The sequence below is a fragment of the Nansenia antarctica genome, assembly GCF_963989245.1.
Source record: "Nansenia antarctica genome assembly, chromosome: 7".
Lineage (NCBI taxonomy): Eukaryota > Metazoa > Chordata > Actinopteri > Argentiniformes > Microstomatidae > Nansenia > Nansenia antarctica.
In genome coordinates this window covers 16,059,681-16,078,762 of record NC_137677.1, presented here as the reverse complement: position 1 = coordinate 16,078,762, position 19,082 = coordinate 16,059,681, and the positions used below count along the sequence as shown (strand labels likewise).

General features: G+C 46.5%; 1 protein-coding gene across 1 annotated transcript in view; it reads right to left on the bottom strand.

Moving 5' to 3' along the window:
- LOC308162451 (nucleoprotein TPR-like) overlaps positions 1-19,082 on the bottom strand; it is an 83,289-nt gene that overhangs the window by 26,929 nt on the left and 37,278 nt on the right. The window contains exons 29-31 of the mRNA XM_080536603.1: positions 18,491-18,621; positions 15,355-15,565; positions 3,186-3,479 (exon numbers count right to left, since the gene is read on the bottom strand). Of these exons, the coding sequence (XP_080392729.1) occupies positions 3,186-3,479; positions 15,355-15,565; positions 18,491-18,621 (636 nt within the window). The remainder of the gene's footprint in view (positions 1-3,185; positions 3,480-15,354; positions 15,566-18,490; positions 18,622-19,082) is intronic.

Genomic DNA, 19,082 nt, shown 5'->3' with positions numbered 1-19,082 from the left:
GGGTGAGCTCCCACACCTCCACAGCCCTCAGACTCAGCACTGGGTCCCCCCAGGGCTGCGTGCTAAGCCCCATCCTCTACAACCTCTACACCTACGACTTCACCTCCGTCCACCCCAGCAACTCCATCATAAAGTTTGCAGACGACACCACCGTGGTGGGCTGCATCTCGGGGGGGGATGAGGCGGCGTACAGGGATGAGGTGGAGCAGCTGGGCAAGCTGTGCAAGGTTAACAACCTGCTGCTGAACCAGTCAAAGACCCAGGAAATCATCGTGGACTTCAGGAGGAAAAAATCTGAGGTCCAGCCCCTGCTCGTCGATGGAGGGAGGGTGGAGAGAGTCTCAACCCTCCGATTCCTGGGGGTGCACATACAGGATGACCTGTCCTGGAAGACCAACACAGCAGCCATCATCAAGAAGGCACAACAGCGGCTCTACTTCCTGAGAGTCCTCAGGAAATACCACCTCAAACAGGAGCTGCTTGTGACCTTCTACCACTGCACAGTGGAGAGCATCCTCACCTACTGCATCTGTGTGTGGTTCTCCAGCTGCACAGCCGCAGAGAGGAAAGCGCTACAGAGAGTCGTGAGATCGGCCCAGAAGATCATCGGCGCCCCCCTCCCCTCTCTGGAAGAGCTGTACAACACACGCTGCCTCAGGAAGGCCTCCAAGATATCCAGGGACCCATCCCACCCTGGGAACGAACACTTTGTTCGGCTGCCCTCGGGCAGGCGGTTCAGGCGGTTCAGGACCATGTTCGCAAGGACAAACAGGCTGAAGCTCAGCTTCTACCCTAGGGCCATTCAGGCCCTGAACACAGCAAAGAGCTAGGTTCTAGGCCCTGGACAATCTAGACAATTTGATGGCAGCTACTAGATTGTAATCAAGTGCAATACTGAAACACAACTGTGAACATTTCAAACCTGCAAACTGCGACACTTTAAATGAATGTGCAATAATACTATGTGCAATATGACAACCCTCGGGTACATAAGGTTCAGAGATAGGAAATGTTAGGATATTTATAGCATAGCATAGAGCAGGGGTCGGCAATAGGCGGCCCGTGGGCGATTGCTGGCCCGTCACCAATAATATTTGGCCCAGCAGATTATTTTGAGAATCCACTTTTTTTTCTTTTTTTTACAATATCGGACCGACAGTCCCACACCACGCCTATAATGTCTGAATAGAGAATCGACCTCCACCTGAATAATGCGTATTGTACTTTTATTCATGTTGAGAGTGAATGACACAGGGACAGACAATCAGGCAGCGAAGCGCACTGACGCTGAACCATAATCAGTGACCCATAAGTAGGTGGACAAGGCGTGGTGCTGAAATAGCGTGTGTGGTTTGAAAAAAATAACATCAGCTCATTAAATCATTCAAACGTAATGTTTACGTATGTGACTGCAACACACATATGAACAGTAACAAAGCAAATTCTGTTTAATTTTCTGAAAAACATTGACAACAAAATCGGCGCAAAAGTGGTGGTAGGCCTATGCTCCTGAAACGACAGAGCAAACGAGCTATTAGGGATAATAAGTACAATGAGCCATAAGCCATTCATTCAAAATATACAAAATACAATTAGGTTATTAAATACAATAACGACAGGCTTGGTACTCACGTAATGTGAAAAGTGGCATCTCCCATCGGTCAGTATTTGCTTGATATCTGGTGATATTGACGTCACTTTAATCCGCGGTTGTTTTGAAAACTAATAATATTCTTGATTTGATTATTGATAATAGTGATAACTTGAGTGTTTTCAAAGGGACATTTAGGCAGGTTTGTAATAACGGACACTGTATTTCAAATTAATTAGAGAGAGTCTCAACTATCGCAACTCTATAGTTTATGCACCGCCGCAACCTTCTTTCTACGATGCAACGAACTCCTGTAAGGGGTTCAGAGCTGTCTGGAGTTCCTCCTGGATTGACACAAAACTTTACTGAGGAGATTTCTGGACTAATTTGACAGTCTTACTATGCTTTCATACTCAGTGATTACTAATTAATAAGACCATTATGATAACGACATGGATCCATGTTGAGATGTCCGCGAGACATGCAGAGATTGTTTGTTATTTGAAGGGTATACCGCCATCCGCAGGCAGTTTTTATTTTAATTTTTTATGCATCAATCGATTCCTCTCGTGCGTCTTTATCACATTCATTGACGAAAAGGACGACTCGCATGTATAGAAAGGGAACATTGTGAGCACGGAAAATGTGAGTCTCACAACGGCTTTGCATTGATGAAACCAGGTAGGATGAACGCATAGTTCGCTGTCCATTCCTCTTTAAATTCCCTGTTTCCACCGTCAACTTTCCTCTTTAGACCTTTGGAGAGTGACATTATGTTTCTCTTGCTAGCAGGTTAAATGTTTAGCTAACTTCACCCGACACGCAAACAACCAATCCAATAATAATGTGACCTTGTCTGGGAGGAGGGGGGAATAATTATCTGAATAAAACTATGTTAAATAATTATTAGAATAAGTTAGGCTGCGATACATCGTCAGTCCACACATTTATTATTCAAAACTATGGAAAAGGGTGAAACTACGTTTCAACGTTGTTGAGAATCACAACACAAACTCGCTAGTCAAGCCTAATACTGCAACGTAATGGATTGGACTACTACCTAGTTAACTAGAACACTACTTTACATTGTTAGCAGGCTCACAAAACAAGCTGTGTTAGTTGACTAGCGATGTGTATATTTTTCGAAAGAAAAGTCAAAGTATTAGAACGTGTCACATTTTTTAAACAATCAATTACTTAAATTAGCCTTTGATTATGTTCTGGCCCGCCATCTAGTGGCTCAAAAAAATGTTGGCCCGAGGCCAAACCTAATTGCCGACCCCTGGCATAGAGTATACAGCACAGTGTTTTATTTGTATAGTATAGTATAGTGGATAGTGTATATAGCCTTTATTTATGTAAACCAGCTCTTTTTCCCTTCTTGTTTTTAGTATTTTTTTCCTAGCACCAGGGGAGCCCCCCCCCTCCCAAATTTCGTTGTATGGTACCTGTACTATATCAATGACAATAAAGCCCATTCATTCATTCATTCATAGGGTCAGTCATTAGGGTCAGGGTCAGTCATTAGGGTCATGGTCAGTCATTAGGGTCAGTCATTAGGGTCAGACACACGTTGGTCCACTCAGGTTCTGACCTCAGTCTTGAGCCGGTCGGCCTCCTGCCGGGCCTGCAGCAGCTCCTGCCTGGTTCTGTCCCCCTCGGTCTGGGCCTGACTCTGGGCCTGGCTCTGGTCCGCCCGGGCCAGCTGCAGGAGGCTCCTGGTGCTGTCCCCCTCCGTCCGGGCCTGGGCCAGGTCCCTCTGGGCCTGCTGCAGGTCGGTTCTGGACGTTTCTGCGTCTTGCCGGGCCTGGGTCAGGTCCCTCTGGGCCTGCTGCAGCTGGACCTCCCGCTGGTCCGGACCGGGCTGGGCCGAGCTCTCTGACACCAGCTGGGGAAGGGAGACAGAACCAGAGGATCACAGGGTATATACAGGAATCTTGAGGTTAATTTCAATACCTTTCTAAGACTTTTTAAAGACCTTGTCAATATTTTTCCAGACCTCACCGCCACTTCGAGGTGTAACCGTTTACATCAGTGACACCTTTAACTTAACAGTTTTAGTTTGCAATAGAATAGACCACTATCATACAACAGAATTTCCGGTTGATCTTTGTTTTTTAATTAACTTTTACTAAGTTTTTAGGACTCAAACTCTTTGGACAGAGTCTAATTCAGAAAAATTCCTACAAAATTCAAGACTTTTTAATACTTATTAAGGGTCTTGATTTTCCCAAAATTGATTTAGCAACATTTAATACTTTTCAAGACTGATCCGGATACCCTGGATCAGAACCACACACACTGTTCTCTACCATCAACCGCCTACTCTGCCCCTCTTCCCTCTGGTCCAATCTCTGCTCCAAATTCCTGGAGTTCCAGCCCCTCCCCCTCCACCCGCACCTCAGCTCCCTGGACCCCAGCTCACAGCCGTGGTCCAGGACTGCCTACCCACCCTCTGCCCCAACATGGTGGACTATTAACACCTCTCTGGTATCTGGCATAGTCCCCTCCAGCTTCAGAACTGCCTCAGGTCACCCCCATCCTCAAACAGCCTGGTCTGGACCTGATGACCTCCACAATCACCGGCCGATCTCCAACCTTCCTTTCCTCAGTAAAATTCTGGAAAGAGCAGCCGCCGGCCAACTACATCAGCACATGTCCAACCATGAGCTCTATGAGCCCCTCCAATCCCAAAATACACCACAGCACGGAGACCGCCCTCATCAAGATCATCAACGATCTCCTCATCACTGCTGACTCTGGTGTAACCGGCACAGCCCTCTCCTGGTTCCACTGCCTCTCTAACAGGGAACAGTTTTTTTACCATCAATGGCTCGAGTTCCCCCACAGCCCCAGTCAATCAAGGCGTGCCTCAAGGCTCTGTACTCTGACCACTCCTCTTCACCATCTACATGCTTCCCCTTGGCCAGATCATCTGTCATCACGGCCTCGACTTCCACTGCTACGCTGATGATACCCAAATCTATCTCAGCTCCACCCCATCCTCTCCGCTCCCCCCTCAGTCTCTTGTCAACTGCCTGCACGAAACAAAAACTTGGATGTCATCAAATTCTCTCAAAATGAACAGTAAGAAAACAGAGCTCATGGTTGTGGAACCCAAGGCGCTGCTCCGGAAGGTTGGCGACTTCATTCTCGAGGTTGACGGCTGCTCCATCTCCCAAAGTCCACAACCTGGGTGTCATCCTTGACTCCACCCTTTCCTTCCAATCCCACATCCGTGGGGATCCGTCACCAAATAAATCGGCCTTCTTCCACCTAAGGAACATTGCCAGACTCCGACCGTCACTCTCCGACTCTGTTCCTGAAACCCTGGTCCATGTCTTGGTCACCTCCCGCCTGGACTACTGCAATGGAGTCCTGTTCAGGTACCCAACAAAGCCCTGGACAGGCTCCAGTATGTTCAGGTACCCAGCAAAGCCCTGGACAGGCTCCAGTATGTTTTTTTTATACTGGAGGAACAGAGAAGCAGTACAAAGGGGGCGATAGAAGTTCTTAGGGACACAGTAGAGGGGAAAGCGGACGTCTTTAGGAGACGTAGTGCTGAGGGGCAGAAGATGTCTCAGGAGGAGCAGTTAAGGTGTAACCTGAAGAGGTGGGTCTTCAGTCTACGACGGAAGATGGGTAGTGACTCTGCCGTTCTGACAGCCGTGGGGAGCTCATTCCACCAGCGGGGAGCCAGAGTTGTGAAGAGACGTGATCGGGCAGCACGACTGCTGTGCAGAGGTGGTGGGGCCAGTCGGCCAGCCGAGGTGGAGGAGCGGAGTGAGCGGGCTGGAGTTTGGGGGGTTACCATTTCCTTTAGGTAGGCAGGGGCTGTCCCTTTAGCTGCCTGATATGCAAGCACCAGGGTCTTGAATCGGATGCGAGCTGCTACCGGGAGCCAGTGCAGGGTGCGAAGGAGAGGGGTGACATGAGAGTATTTGGGGAGGTTGAATACCAGACGTGCAGCAGCGTTCTGGATGAGCTGCAGAGGTCTAATGGCGTAGGCGGGGAGACCAGCCAAGAGTACGTTGCAGTAATCCAGGCGAGAGATGACCAGTGCCTAGGGGTGTAACGGATCACGGATAATCCGTGATCCGTTCGGATCGCCCTCCACGGTTCGGATCGCATGTGTACCGCGGATCAATAGCAAAAAAAAAAAAAAAAAAAAAACGTGCGCTTTATTCTCACTCTCTGCATGCGTACTGAGTTGACAACAACATTCATTCACTCATCTCTGTCCCACTTATATCACGTCATATCACCCGCAAAGCAGCCTGGGTGATTGTGTAAACACACACCTCCACATGAAGCTGGGAATCCACAGTAACAAGTATGGCGAGTGCTAGCAACGTTGGCGAACTGGAAAGGCCTCCCTCGTCATTGAAATCACATGTATGGGAGCACTTTGGCTTCCCTGTCACTTATAATAATGATGGAAGGAGGGAGGTTGATAAGAAAGTTACGGTGTGTAGGCATTGTGCCACGCGGAAATCTTATGAGGCAGGCAATACGTCAAGCATGGCCACACATTTAACGCGACATCACCCTGGTGTGTTGATGACGGGGGGCAAGAAAAAAGTACCGCAACAACAACTTCTCCAAACGTCATTTAAACAAACGATTCCTGCAGACTCAGACCGGGGTAAAGCCATTACCAATTCAATTGGGAAGTTTATCGCGGCAGACATGAGGCCATACTCCGTTGTGGAGAACGGAGGGTTTCAAAATATGATCAATGTGCTTGAGCCACGTTACAAAATCCCCTCGCGCCCCCACTTCAGTGAGAAGGTTGTGCCCGACCTCTATGAAAAGGAGAGGATCCTAATTGTCGGCGAATTAGCAAATGCATCCTCTGTTGCCCTCACCACAGGCGGGTGGACCTCCCGTGCAACGCAAAGCTACGTGACCGTGACGGCTCACTTCATCACAGCAGAGTGGGAGATGTGCAGTCCCGTGCTGCAGACGCGCGCACTCTATGAGAGTCACACAGGTACCAATCTTGCGCAGATCCTGACAGGAGCAGTAGCAGAGTGGAAGCTAGAGAGACCCAATATAAATATCCCAGTCACCACAGATAATGCCAAGAACCAAGCAAATGCAGTGATAAAAGCTGGACTGGGGCCACAGATAGGGTGCTTTGCATTCCATTAATTTAGCATCCCAAAGGGGAATCTCTGTCAACCGGATGGACCGCCTCCTTGGGAGGATCAGGAAGGTTGTTTCCTATTTCCACAGGAGCACAACAGCTGCTCATTTGCTTAAGACCAAGCAAGAAATGCTACAGCTACCAACCCACAAGCTCATACAGGATGTCACAACAAGATGGAACTCCACCTATGACATGATGGAGCGCTATCTGGAGCAGCAGGCAGCTGTATACTCTGCACTGACAGACAAGACCCTGAAAAGAAATGTCAAAGACATTGTCACCTTGTCTGATGGTGACGTGAAAGTGGCAGAAGAGGTCCTCGAAGTGCTCAAACCCCTAAAGATGATAACAACTCTGATGAGCACTGAAACAGCACCATCTGTGTCCATGATCCTACCTCTGAAAACAAGGATTCTACAATCCATGGCCCCAGATGAGCAAGACAGCAACATCACTGGAGATGTCAAGGCTGCCATTAGAGGGGACCTGAGCCCCAGATACACTGACCCCCCTCTACAGGACTACCTTCACCGATCTACTGCACTGGACCCAAGGTTCAAGTCGCTGTCTCACCTAGACCCTACCCTACGTCAGAGGACATACAGCGATCTCATCACTGAGATTATGGGCACTGAAGAAAAGGTAAATATATATATATATTAAAACGTTTTTTTTACCTAATATTTAATTACTTAAATAATAAATACTGCAATTATTTTAGTCTATGCCATTTTGGATTTAGATAATAATGTATGTTATTGCTACAATTATAGTTCTATGAAATATGAAAATAAATGATTAGATTAATAGATCGATTCCTTTTTTCTGCAGGGTCAAGCCACAGAGCTGCCAGGAGAAGACGCAGAGCCAGAGGCATCTCCTCCACAAAAGAAGTCAGCCATGCAGGAGCTTTTTGGGGAGACCTTTGTGAGCAGCATGGACATAGCCCAGACGTTTGCCAACACCATTGAGGAGGAGGTGTCATCCTACAAGGTAGCAAGCAGCATTCCACTGGATGGTGATCCACTGGCATGGTGGAAAAGGAATGAGGATAAATACCCTCACGTTGCCATGATGGCAAGACGCTACCTGGCTGTGCCGGCTACTTCAGTTCCTAGCGAGAGGGTGTTCTCCACAGCAGGAGACATAGTGACTGCAAATAGGTCTGCCCTCTCCCCAGACAATGTGGACATCCTCATATTTTTGAAAATGAATATGAAGAAGTTATAAGCTAGAGGCTGCTTTGCTTTATTTACTTTTTTTTCTTACCATGTTTAAAGGATTTCACTTTATTATTTAGGTAAAGTTAGGTTTCACTTGGCAACCAGATTGCAGCAGTGATGTTATATATATATGTTGTTATATATATATATATATGTTGTTATATATAGATGTTATATATATATATATATATGTGATATATATATCAGTTTTGACATCTTGAATGTTGTTTTTTTGTTTCACACATTAAAAGTGGTGTTATTACAGAATTCAAGGAAAATGTTGTTTTTATTTTAAAAAATATATGTTTTGTGTTGATCCGAAAAATTATCCGATCCGTGACTCAAAATCCGTGACACGATCCGATCCGTGAGTTAGGTGATCCGTTACACCCCTACCAGTGCCTGGGTCAAGAGTTGCGCTGCCTCTCTGGTAAGGAATGGTCGTATCCTTCTGATGTTGTAGAGGAAGAATCTGCAGGAGCGAGCCGTTGCTGCAATGTTTTCCGCACAGGATAGTCGGTTATCCAGGATCACTCCAAGATTCTTGGCTGTCAGGGAGGGGGTTACAGTAGAGTTCTCCACTGTGATAGAGAAGTCTTGGAGAGGGCAGGCTTTCCCGGGGATGAAGAGGAGCTCGGTCTTGTTAAGATTGAGCTTGAGATGGTGGTCAGCCATCCAAGTTGAAATGTCAGCGAGACATGCAGAGATACGGGTTGCCACGTGTACATCAGACGGGGGGAAGGACAGGAAGAGTTGAGTGTCGTCTGCGTAGCTGTGGTAGGAGAGCCCATTTGAAGAGATTACCGAGCCAAGAGACTTGGTGTAGAGAGAGAAAAGTAGGGGCCCTAGGACAGAACCCTGGGGTACCCCAGTGGAGAGGGTTCGTGGAGAAGACAGCGATTCTCTCCAGGTCACCTGGTAGGAGCGGCCCGCCAGGTAGGAAGAAAACCAGGAGTGTGCGGTGCCAGAGATGCCCAGTTCTGAGAGGATGGAGAGAAGGATCTGGTGATTGACTGTGTCGAAGGCAGCAGACAGGTCAAGGAGAATGAGAACAGAGGAGAGGGAGGAAGCTTGGGCAGAGTGGAGGGCTTCTGTGACAGCAAGGAGCGCAGTCTCAGTGGAGTGCCCAGCCTTGAAGCCGGATTGGTGGGGGTCTAAGTGTTCCATCTTCCGGAGATAGTCAGTCAGTTGTTTAGATGCCGCGCGTTCAAGGGTTTTGGAAGGGAAGGAGAGAAGGGATACAGGTCTGTAATTGTGGACAGATGAAGGGTCAAGGGTAGGTTTCTTGAGGAGGGGCTTGACTCTGGCTATTTTGAAGGCCGCTGGGACAGATCCTGTGGATAGGGAGGAGTTGATTAGGGTGGTAAGGTAAGGAAGGATGTCGGTGGAAATGGATTGGAGAAGAGGGGAGGGGATGGGATCAAGAGGGCATGTGGTTGCCCGCTTTGATGTGATAAGTGTGAGTCTCATCAGGGGAGAGGGGGGAAAAAGATGACAAGCCCGAGACCGAGTGTCGAGGAGAGAGTTTGGAAGGGGTAGGAGGAGGGAGAGGTGGGGGGGAAAAGGTGCTGCTGATGTCGTCCACCTTTGTAAATATGTAAATATGCCATTATGGTATTACCATGAAGCCCAACACTAGCAGAATAAGAAAGATAGTATATCTACTTTAAGTAAAATAATAAAGTGCCTCCAGTTAGCTCTTTAGCTGGCAAGTGTGCAAGGAGATTAGCTCATCTCATCACCTCTGAGCTAGCTAGCTTGCTAGTTCTTTGACACTATGGAACTATAGTCAGACACTTTCTAGTCACGATAATAACGACCAATTTTAACCAACTTTCTCTGTCAGAACACTAAGCAATTATATTTGCTAACGTTTCAACTTGCTTACTTTCTATCTGCAGACATCACAGCCGGCAAAAACTCTTGCGTCTCGCGCGCACACTAGCGCAAAATCTTGTATTATTCTCCAGCGCTGGCACAGCGCGAAATGTGGACTAACGTTACCAACGAGCCTATGGGCTTGCCACTCGCCAGATTCGGGTTGGGTGCGTTTAAAAAACGCGCATATTTTAGCCTGCTTGTCAGATGTTTGGTGTCTCCGTCAGTAATAATTCCTCTTTCTTGGGGGGGCGGGGGTTCCGTTGGGAGGGCGGCCCGCCCTCCCAAGGCAATGGTAGGGGAAACACTGACATGTATTATCATGAATAGATAGTAAGGTGAACAGTAGGACGAATCACGTTTAAACTGACTCCGTTGTTGAAGCAGTCTGGAACATAGATATTATATAGACGAGAGAAGAGAGTTTCGGTGCGTACGCAAAGCAAGAACATTTGGATTCTGAATTATAAAAGTGCACGCGCACCGCACGCAAGTGGAATTTGCGGGCCACTCTTCCCACACCTGCTTCCCTTTATCCCAATCAACCCTAAATGTTGCGCACGGGAACGAGCGTCTCGCCCCACCCTTTTTAACACCCATGCTTTGCCTATTATTGGTCAGTTAAATGCCGGACAGAAGGCGAAAAAAATTTCACCCACTCAATTTCTGCGCAGTAGTTCCGCTTAACGAACACATAACAATATGAAACTCTATAATATCTATGTTCCAGACTGTATCGACAACGTGTTCACCCTATTATTTATGATAATACATTTCATAACATTCAAGTATTGTTTAATAATTACAGATTCAATTAAATATGATTAAACTGTAGGCCTATAACATATCTCCCTTTGTATTTATTATGTTAAATCATGTTTTTTCTTTTAGATTAGATTCAATCTTATTGTCATTGACAAGTACCAAGGTTGTCACAAGGAAATGCAGTTCGTCATCTAACCTGCATTGTAGAAAAGCCAAGCATGTTTCAAGTTTATTGTTACGTTACATTTAAGAGAGTAAAATTCGTAGGCTTCGGTTCCTGACATGGCAGCACAAGACATAAGGCAATAGGCATAATACAAGATAAAGGTGACAATATTACAGCTAAGACAGGATACACTAGTGATGCAACTAGTAATAATAGATAGTTCAGTAATATGTGCGCTTAAAGTTTTCGTAGTCCGTATACATAGGGATGGGGTGTAGGCCTACTTGGGGATGATATTCAATTGTCTACAGTGGGCCTGTTCATGTTCTTCACTGTATGGATATTGCAATCATTGGACTTATCGGGAACGTTACCCTTATGAAGACGTACATTACTGTTACTGCGGAACATGAGGAACGCGCATTACACACACACACACAGAAAGATCAATACGAAGTAGGCCTACATGAGAGTACAGTGTACAGTACACGCACAAAACCGGCTAACGTTACTCATTAACTGTTTACACAAGTAAAATCACAGTGTGACAGTCAGATGGAGCATTCGGTAAACAACAACAGCAAGGTAATGCTATCAGTTGAGTTAAAGAAAACCAACTCTTACCTTTGAGGACACCAACATGAGCCCTGCTTACCCGTACCTCCGCCGTTCTGTTCGTGGTGATTTTAGAGGCAATAGATTATTTTTGCCCCGCGCTTATTGCTATGAATAGTTCGAAGCTAGGTGCTTGAACGTTAGGTGCGAGAATGCTCGGTTAACCCATTAGCGGGAACATTATTTGTTTCACAAAATAGGCTGATTTAATTGACCATGAACATCAGAGACTAGACTACATTACGAATGTTCATTTAAAATACTCTATACTGAGCACTGGTATAAGAACATGAACCAGAGAACAGCAGTAAATGCAATAACCCAGTCATCGCTGATGATGTTGCATTTTCGATTAGGATACGGGATTAAAGGCACCGGCGACGGGCTAAAAGAGAAATCCAAATGTCCCGCTAAATTCGGACCAATCACAAAACTGTTTTGAAAGCGCGTCGCCTCGCGCCGCGTGCCTGTTGAGAGCGATTCAGTCTCGATTGCAGTGCGAACACAAACGACGAGGTTAATTGCAACATTGTAACATATTGTAAATAACTACGCCCTAAATCATAACGAAATGTTGGTCTGGAAGCGGCCTAAATCTAGCTTCAATCTGCTTTTTTTCTGTTCTCCGGTCATAATAACTCGCTGCCTTTCTGCGCAGCCTGAATCAAAGTGGACTGTCTGAATCAATTAGTGGCGGAGGAAATTCATTCGTGGCGGCCCACCACGAATAAATGCATATAGAGGAAACACTGAGTGTGCACGTATCCTTTGTGTGCACTCCTTCATAATATGTGAGAGGCAATATTATGTCGGTGGAAATGGTATTCATTTCAAAGCGTTTCTCCTCTTTCATCCTTCTGCCAGCGGAGTCGCAGTTGCTCATTTCTCCAGTTACTATGCGTACGCATGGGTCCCAGTGTGCTTAGAGGTGCGCACAGTTTCACGCCAAGTTCCTTTTTTATAAATCCCAAATTTGCGGGAGGATTTACGTACGCATGTACGTACGCAAGTCACAGAATCAATCAATCAGATTCTAACCTCTCCATCATGGGCAAGACCAAAAAGTTGTATAAGGACGTCAGGGACAAGATTGTAGACCTGCACAAGGCTGGAATGGGCTACAAGACCATCAGCAAGCAGCTTGTTACTGTTGTGCGATTATTTGAAAATGACAGAAAGACAAAATAACCATCAATCGCCCTCGGTCTGGAGCGACGAGCATGAAATGCATCTGCGTTTCCTTGTCTTAGTACTTCTCAATGACAATAAGGTTGAATCTAATCTAATCTAAAAGAGAAATGATTTAGTATAATAACTACAAAGCGAGGTATCTGTTTTTGCAAAACAACCTCTCAAATGTTGTAGTTTAATCGGGAATCATATTGGATCTGTAATTATTATACATATTATACCAATACTTGGATGTTATGACATTATCATAAATAATAAGATAAACAGTAGGACGAATCACGTTTAAACTGATTCCGATGTCGATGCAGTCTGGGACATGTTATACTGTATATGGTCTGGCGAGAACGTTCGTTGCGCGGAAATTTACTGATTGGGTGACAAGTATTTTTTTTCGGCGTTCTGTCGGCCGTTTGACTGACCATTTATATGCAACGTTTGCAGGAAAAGTGCCATAGAAATAAAAAGTTATTATTTTATTATAGGCAACTATGGGCGTCAAAAGGGGTGGGACAAGACGCTCGTTCACGTGTGCAACAGAGTTGATTGGACGCAGGCGTGGAACTTGCAAATTCCACTGGCGTGCACACCGTTTTATAAATCCGAATGTTGGCGACGTAAATGTTCTTGCTTTGCAAAGGTGCGTAGGTACGCAAAGCTTTATAAATGAGGCCCCAGAACTCAGCTGCCAGGGTTCTCACCCACACCAAGCCCTGGCAGCACATCAACCCCACCCTCACCCACCTCCACCGGCTTCCGGTCAAGTCCCGCATCACCTACAAAATCCTCCTCCTCACCTACAAGTCCCTCCATTCCCCTCAGTACTTATCCGACCTCCTCCGCCCACGTCCCTCCCCGAAACCTGCGGTCCTCAGACATGGGTCTGCTTGCCACCCCCCGCACCAACCTGCCAACCTTCGAGGACAGAGCTTTCAGTGTGGCAGCCCCCCACTCTCTGGAACTCACTCTCTCCCTGCCCCCCCAACCTCTGGAACTCTCTCCCTGCCGCCCCCCACCCTCTGGGACTCTCTCCCTGTGGTGATCTGCAACATCCCCCCCACCCTGGACGGCTTTAAAACGTCCCTCAAGTCCCACCTGTTCACCAAGGCCTTCGGCCCCTAGTTCTGCTGTTGTTTTTGTTTGCCTGACGGTTTTTTGTATCTCTGTAAAGCGAGCTTGGTCCCCTGAAAGACGCTATATACATGTAAGTTATTATTATTATTACACACAAACACACTCCACACCTTGTCATGCTGGGCTTACACTAGGGCTGCCACAAACGATTATTTTCATAGTCGACTAGTCACCGATTATTTTAACGATTAGTCGACTAATCGGATCATAAATTACAGCTTATCGCACAATTACTCAATCGCTCTTATTTAGCTATCATCTTCTAAATCAGCTTCTAAATTTAGCTTGAAGTTGTTAGTTGTTGTTGTAGGCATGTGCTAACTAAAAATAAAGACAATTAAAATGATTGTTCACTCAAAAATAGATATTTTAATGAACTTTGCAGATTTATTTCTGGCATCACTTGCATGTAATGTAATGTAAAGAGTAGTAGAGGGTGCAAACTGCTGAGTAAAATGAGGTAGGCTAGGCACTAGGCAACCAAAAGAATACAAAAACAAAAATAAATACTTGTACAGAGTACAAAAGTTTTGCTTTGCTTCACTCATCTCATAGTAGAACGCGCCTTCTTAGCACTGTAACGTTAAGACAACATTTTTAGCTATTTGATAAGTATCGCTTTGATGACAACGTAAAATAATGTAAGAAGGCTTTTAACGTAACGATATCGTTAGCCAATAACAAGCTAACTAGCTTACCGAGACGAGCCATCGTCTTCCTCGTCATCTGCCACAACGTGCTTCCTTTTTAGATGCTCGCGCATCATAGACGTGCTGCCATGATAAGCGAGTTCAGCTTTGCAAATTTTACATTTTACATTCTTTTTATCAACGTTGTGGTTGAAATGCTCCCACACTTTAGAGGTACGAGGACAGGAAGACATTTCTCTGTTTGTTTTTCCGGGGAAGTCACGTGTGCCCCGGATGACCGACACTGCGCATGTACATCAAAGACACTGGGAGACGCTAGCCAGTGGCAGCTTCAGGGAAGAAAAACGAATGCTTATCGAATGAAATGAATGGTCTTTATTGTCATTGATATAGTACAGGTACCAAACAACGAAATTTGGGAGGGGGGGCTCCCCTGGTGCTAGGCAAAAAAAAATAAAAAAATAAAAAAAATAAAACTTATTTCAGCTCCAAAAAAACATGCGACTACGGCGATTACCAAATATGTCGGCGACGATTTTGGTAGTCGGCGTCGTCGTGACTAGTCGACTAATCGTGGCAGCCTTAGCTTACACAAACACAAACACACTACCCACCTTGTCGTGCTGGGCTTACACAAACACAAACACACTACCCACCTTGTCGTGCTGGGCTTACACAAACACAAACACACTACCCACCTTGTCGTGCTGGGCTTACACAAACACAAACACACTACCCACCTTGTCGTGCTGGGCTTACACAAACACAAACACACTACCCACCTTGTCGTGCTGGGCTTACACAAACACAAACACACTACCCACCTTGTCGTGCTGGGCTTACACAAACACAAACACACTACCCACCTTGTCGTGCTGGGCTTACACAAACACAAACACACTACCCACCTTGTCGTGCTGGGCTTACACAAACACAAACACACTACCCACCTTGTCGTGCTGGGCTTACACAAACACAAACACACTACCCACCTTGTCGTGCTGGGCTTTCAGCTCCTCGTACTGGGTCTTGTAGCGGCGTCCGATCTTCTTGACCTGCGTGATGGTTTTGTTCTTCTCCAGTAGCTCCAGGTTGCGGGCGTCCAGGTCGGCCTTCAGGGCGTCTCTCTCTGAGGTGACCCTGGCGCTGCCCTCCCTGAGGCTGGCCAGCTGCCCCGCACTGCTGCTGGCCGACGCACTGGCCCTGCACACACGCACACACACACACACACCATCAGGGTCAGGTGTTACGGGTCAGGGTGATGGTCATGGACAGGGGTCAGGGTCAGTGTTAGGGGTCAGGGTCATGGACAGGGATCAGGGGTTAGGGGTCAGTGTTAGGGATCAGGGTCATGGACAGGCATCAGGGCAGGGCTTGACGCTTACCTTTTCCCCAGGTAGCACTGTGCTACCATGTTGAAAAATGTAGTAGCACACCAAGAATTTCAGTAGCACAATGAAAATGGAACTTTAACATTTAGACACATTCCAGAATATGACTGGTAAATTGTATAATATAAATATATATAAACAAAACACTTTCAAATGTAAAACAATTACATAAACACTTTCAAATGTGACGTGTTGTGGATTGGAACTACGGATCATAAGCTTTCAAATGATGTGTCATACATTGAAATCCGAAAAAAGATGAAGTTAGAGTCATTTGAATGTTAGACGTCAGGCACATATAGGGTTAACCTCTTCGTAATGAAACCGGAAGCAACCACTGCTAGCAGCTACCGGCTAACAAAACACAGCGCTACGAACTATGAGAGCTGTATTCCATATACCCATTATGCGCATTTTAAGCGCATATAGGAGTCGCGTGAAGCATTTCTGCGACACGCGTTTCTGTTCACTGTTTTCATTCCCTCATCGCTTATACACATAGGTTTGACTGCGCATGACAGTAGTTCAGCAGTTAGTCGCACTGGTGCGATTGAATGTATTTCCAAGTCGCACAGAAATATATTCACTCGCAAATGCGACCAAAACAGTCGCACTGTCGAGCCCTGCATCAGGGTCATGGACAGGTCAGGGGTCAGGGTCATGGACAGGGGTCAGGGTCATGGACAGGGGTCAGGGTCATGGACAGGGGTCAGTGTTAGGGATCAGGGTAATGGACAGGCATCAGGGTCATGGACAGGTCAGGGTCATGGACAGGTCAGGGTCATGGACAGGTCAGGGTCATGGACAGGCATCAGGGTCATGGACAGGTCAGGGTCATGGACAGGTCAGGGGTCAGGGTCATGGACAGGGGTCAGGGTCAGTGTTTCCTCTACATGCATTTATTGGTGGCGGGCCGCCACGAATGAATTTCCTCCGCCACGAATTGATTCAGTCTCCCAAAAAATAAAAATAAAAGTTCTCAAAAAAAAAAAAATCTGAACATTTTAGCTGATTAAAATATATCTGATCCTAGATCAGCGCTATAATGGATGTTGACTAAAAGTGCACCTACATCCACGCCCATCTCTCTCTAACCGCTGATCCAAAATCAGATTAATGACATTCAGTTGACGACGTGACACAAGGGCTCCTGATTGGTCTAAATGTGAACTGTGGTATTATTGTTATTGTGTACAGGCCACCGTAGTGACATCAGGGGGGTATTCCATCAACATCGCTAAAGGGAAAATCCAGGTTTAGTCTGATAAATCGCGCGAGAGTTCTTAAAAATATCCAGGCATATTCTGATAGGTCTCGCGAGAGTTATCAAAAATAAGCCAGGATTTTCCTTTAGCGACGTTGATGGAATACCCCCCAGGTCAGGTGGGCAGGTTACGACGAGACAACAAGAGACCGGTATTGTAGAGCTTACAGAGCGAGTTAAAATAAAGACACTTACATTGAAATACAGAAGGACTCACGTGTATGTTTAATAGAATAACACGACATGGTGTCAGAAGTCCTGTAAGTGAGTGTTAAGAGTTAGATCGGCCGACAAGTGTCATTTGAGCTCGTGACGGTGAGAAGGGAGAAGAATAAATGGATGCTAATGCTAACGCGGGAGCAGCTGCAGTCCAGAGAGCTTCTTCGAAAAATTAAACGAAAACAGCGACAGATGGATGGATTTTTCAAGAAAAAAGATGTCCCAGACACTTCAAACATTGCTGAAGCTAGCAGTGGCTATGAGCGACCCGAAACTGCATGGCTGGCAGGACCAAAGAAGCTAGGTGGTGTATCAGCTAACAGCGTTTATGGCGGGGTACCACCACCACCAGCTACAACTACAACTACAGCGGGAGAGCCATCAGCATCGGCTAGCTGTGTTGGTGTATCAGCAGACATTAGCAAGTCAAAAAACTATTCTTATCTTATAGTCACTTTAGCAACGACACAGGATTGTCAAGGGGAAAAGAAGGGGAGACAATTTTTTTATTGACAACGGAATTACATGCTGGAAAAACATGCAGCTAAAATTCAGGGAACATTTGGACCTTCAGAGACACACGGGAGAAGTACGGGAAAACAGGGCTGATGTGGGTGTCATCAAAGGTAAGAGTTTGTTTTCTTTAACTCAGCTGATACTCAGCTGTTTACCGAATGCTCCATCTGACTGTGATTTTACTTCTGTAATGTGGTGGGCTGACATAATTCACGCACGGAACTATAGGTTGAGAGTATTGTTCCGTCCGCAGTTGAGTGCGTAGTACCCAAGTTGTTTAGACTGTTCTATTTACTGCTTGAGTGTGTTGTTGACAATCGTTCATGTCCTTCATTAAACGTTTAGATTTGTCATTTGATACGCCGCCTACGACTACCATCTCTCTGCACTACAGTAAACAGTTAATCAGTAACGTTAGCCGCTTTTGTGCTCATGTAGGCCTACTTCGTATTATATTATAGCTGATGATCTTTGTGTGTGTGTATGTGACTGTCAGTCACAAGTTTATATTCTGTATATTCATTATTATTTTTTTGGCCATCCTCTAGTTTCGGCTGAAATGAGGTGGTTGTTTTAAAAAAATAAATAAAATAAAAATAAATTTAAAAAACGCGCGTGCACGCGAAAAAATATCGCGCGGTCAGGGCTATCCGCCACCAATGAAAAAATTCCTGGAGGAAACACTGAGGGTCATGGACAGTATCAGGGGTCAGGGTCATGGACAGGGGTCAGGCTCACCTGGCCAGCTCAGCCTTCATCTTGGCCGTCTCCTCAGTCATCTGCTGCAGCCTGCGGCCCTGCGCCTCCTTCTCCTCCTGCTGCCTCCTCCCCTCCTCCACCTCCACCTCCTTCTGCTGCACCTCCCTCTGCTGTCATACACACACACACACACACAGTTAGACCTGCGCCTCCCTCTCCTAAAGTGGTAAACAGACTGACTTTTATAGCTCCGTATTCCAAAGTGTTTTACAACGGCCTCTCATTCACCCGTTCACACACACATTCACACACCAATGGCGGCAAGCTACCATGCAAGGCGCCGGCCTGCTCACTGGGAGCAATTTGGGGTTCAGTGTCTTGCCCAAGGACACCTCGACATGTGGCCAGCCGGGGCTCGAACCACTGATCTGCCAACCTCGCGATCATTAGACGGCGGCTCTCCCTCTTGCGCCACAGCCACACCTGTGCTCTACACGCCCCCCCCCCCCCCCCCCCCCCTACCTGTGCTCTACACGCCACCCCCCCCCCCCTACCTGTGCTCTACACCCCCCCCCTTACCTGTGCTCTATACCCCCCCCCCCTTACCTGCGCTCTACACGCCCCCCCCCCT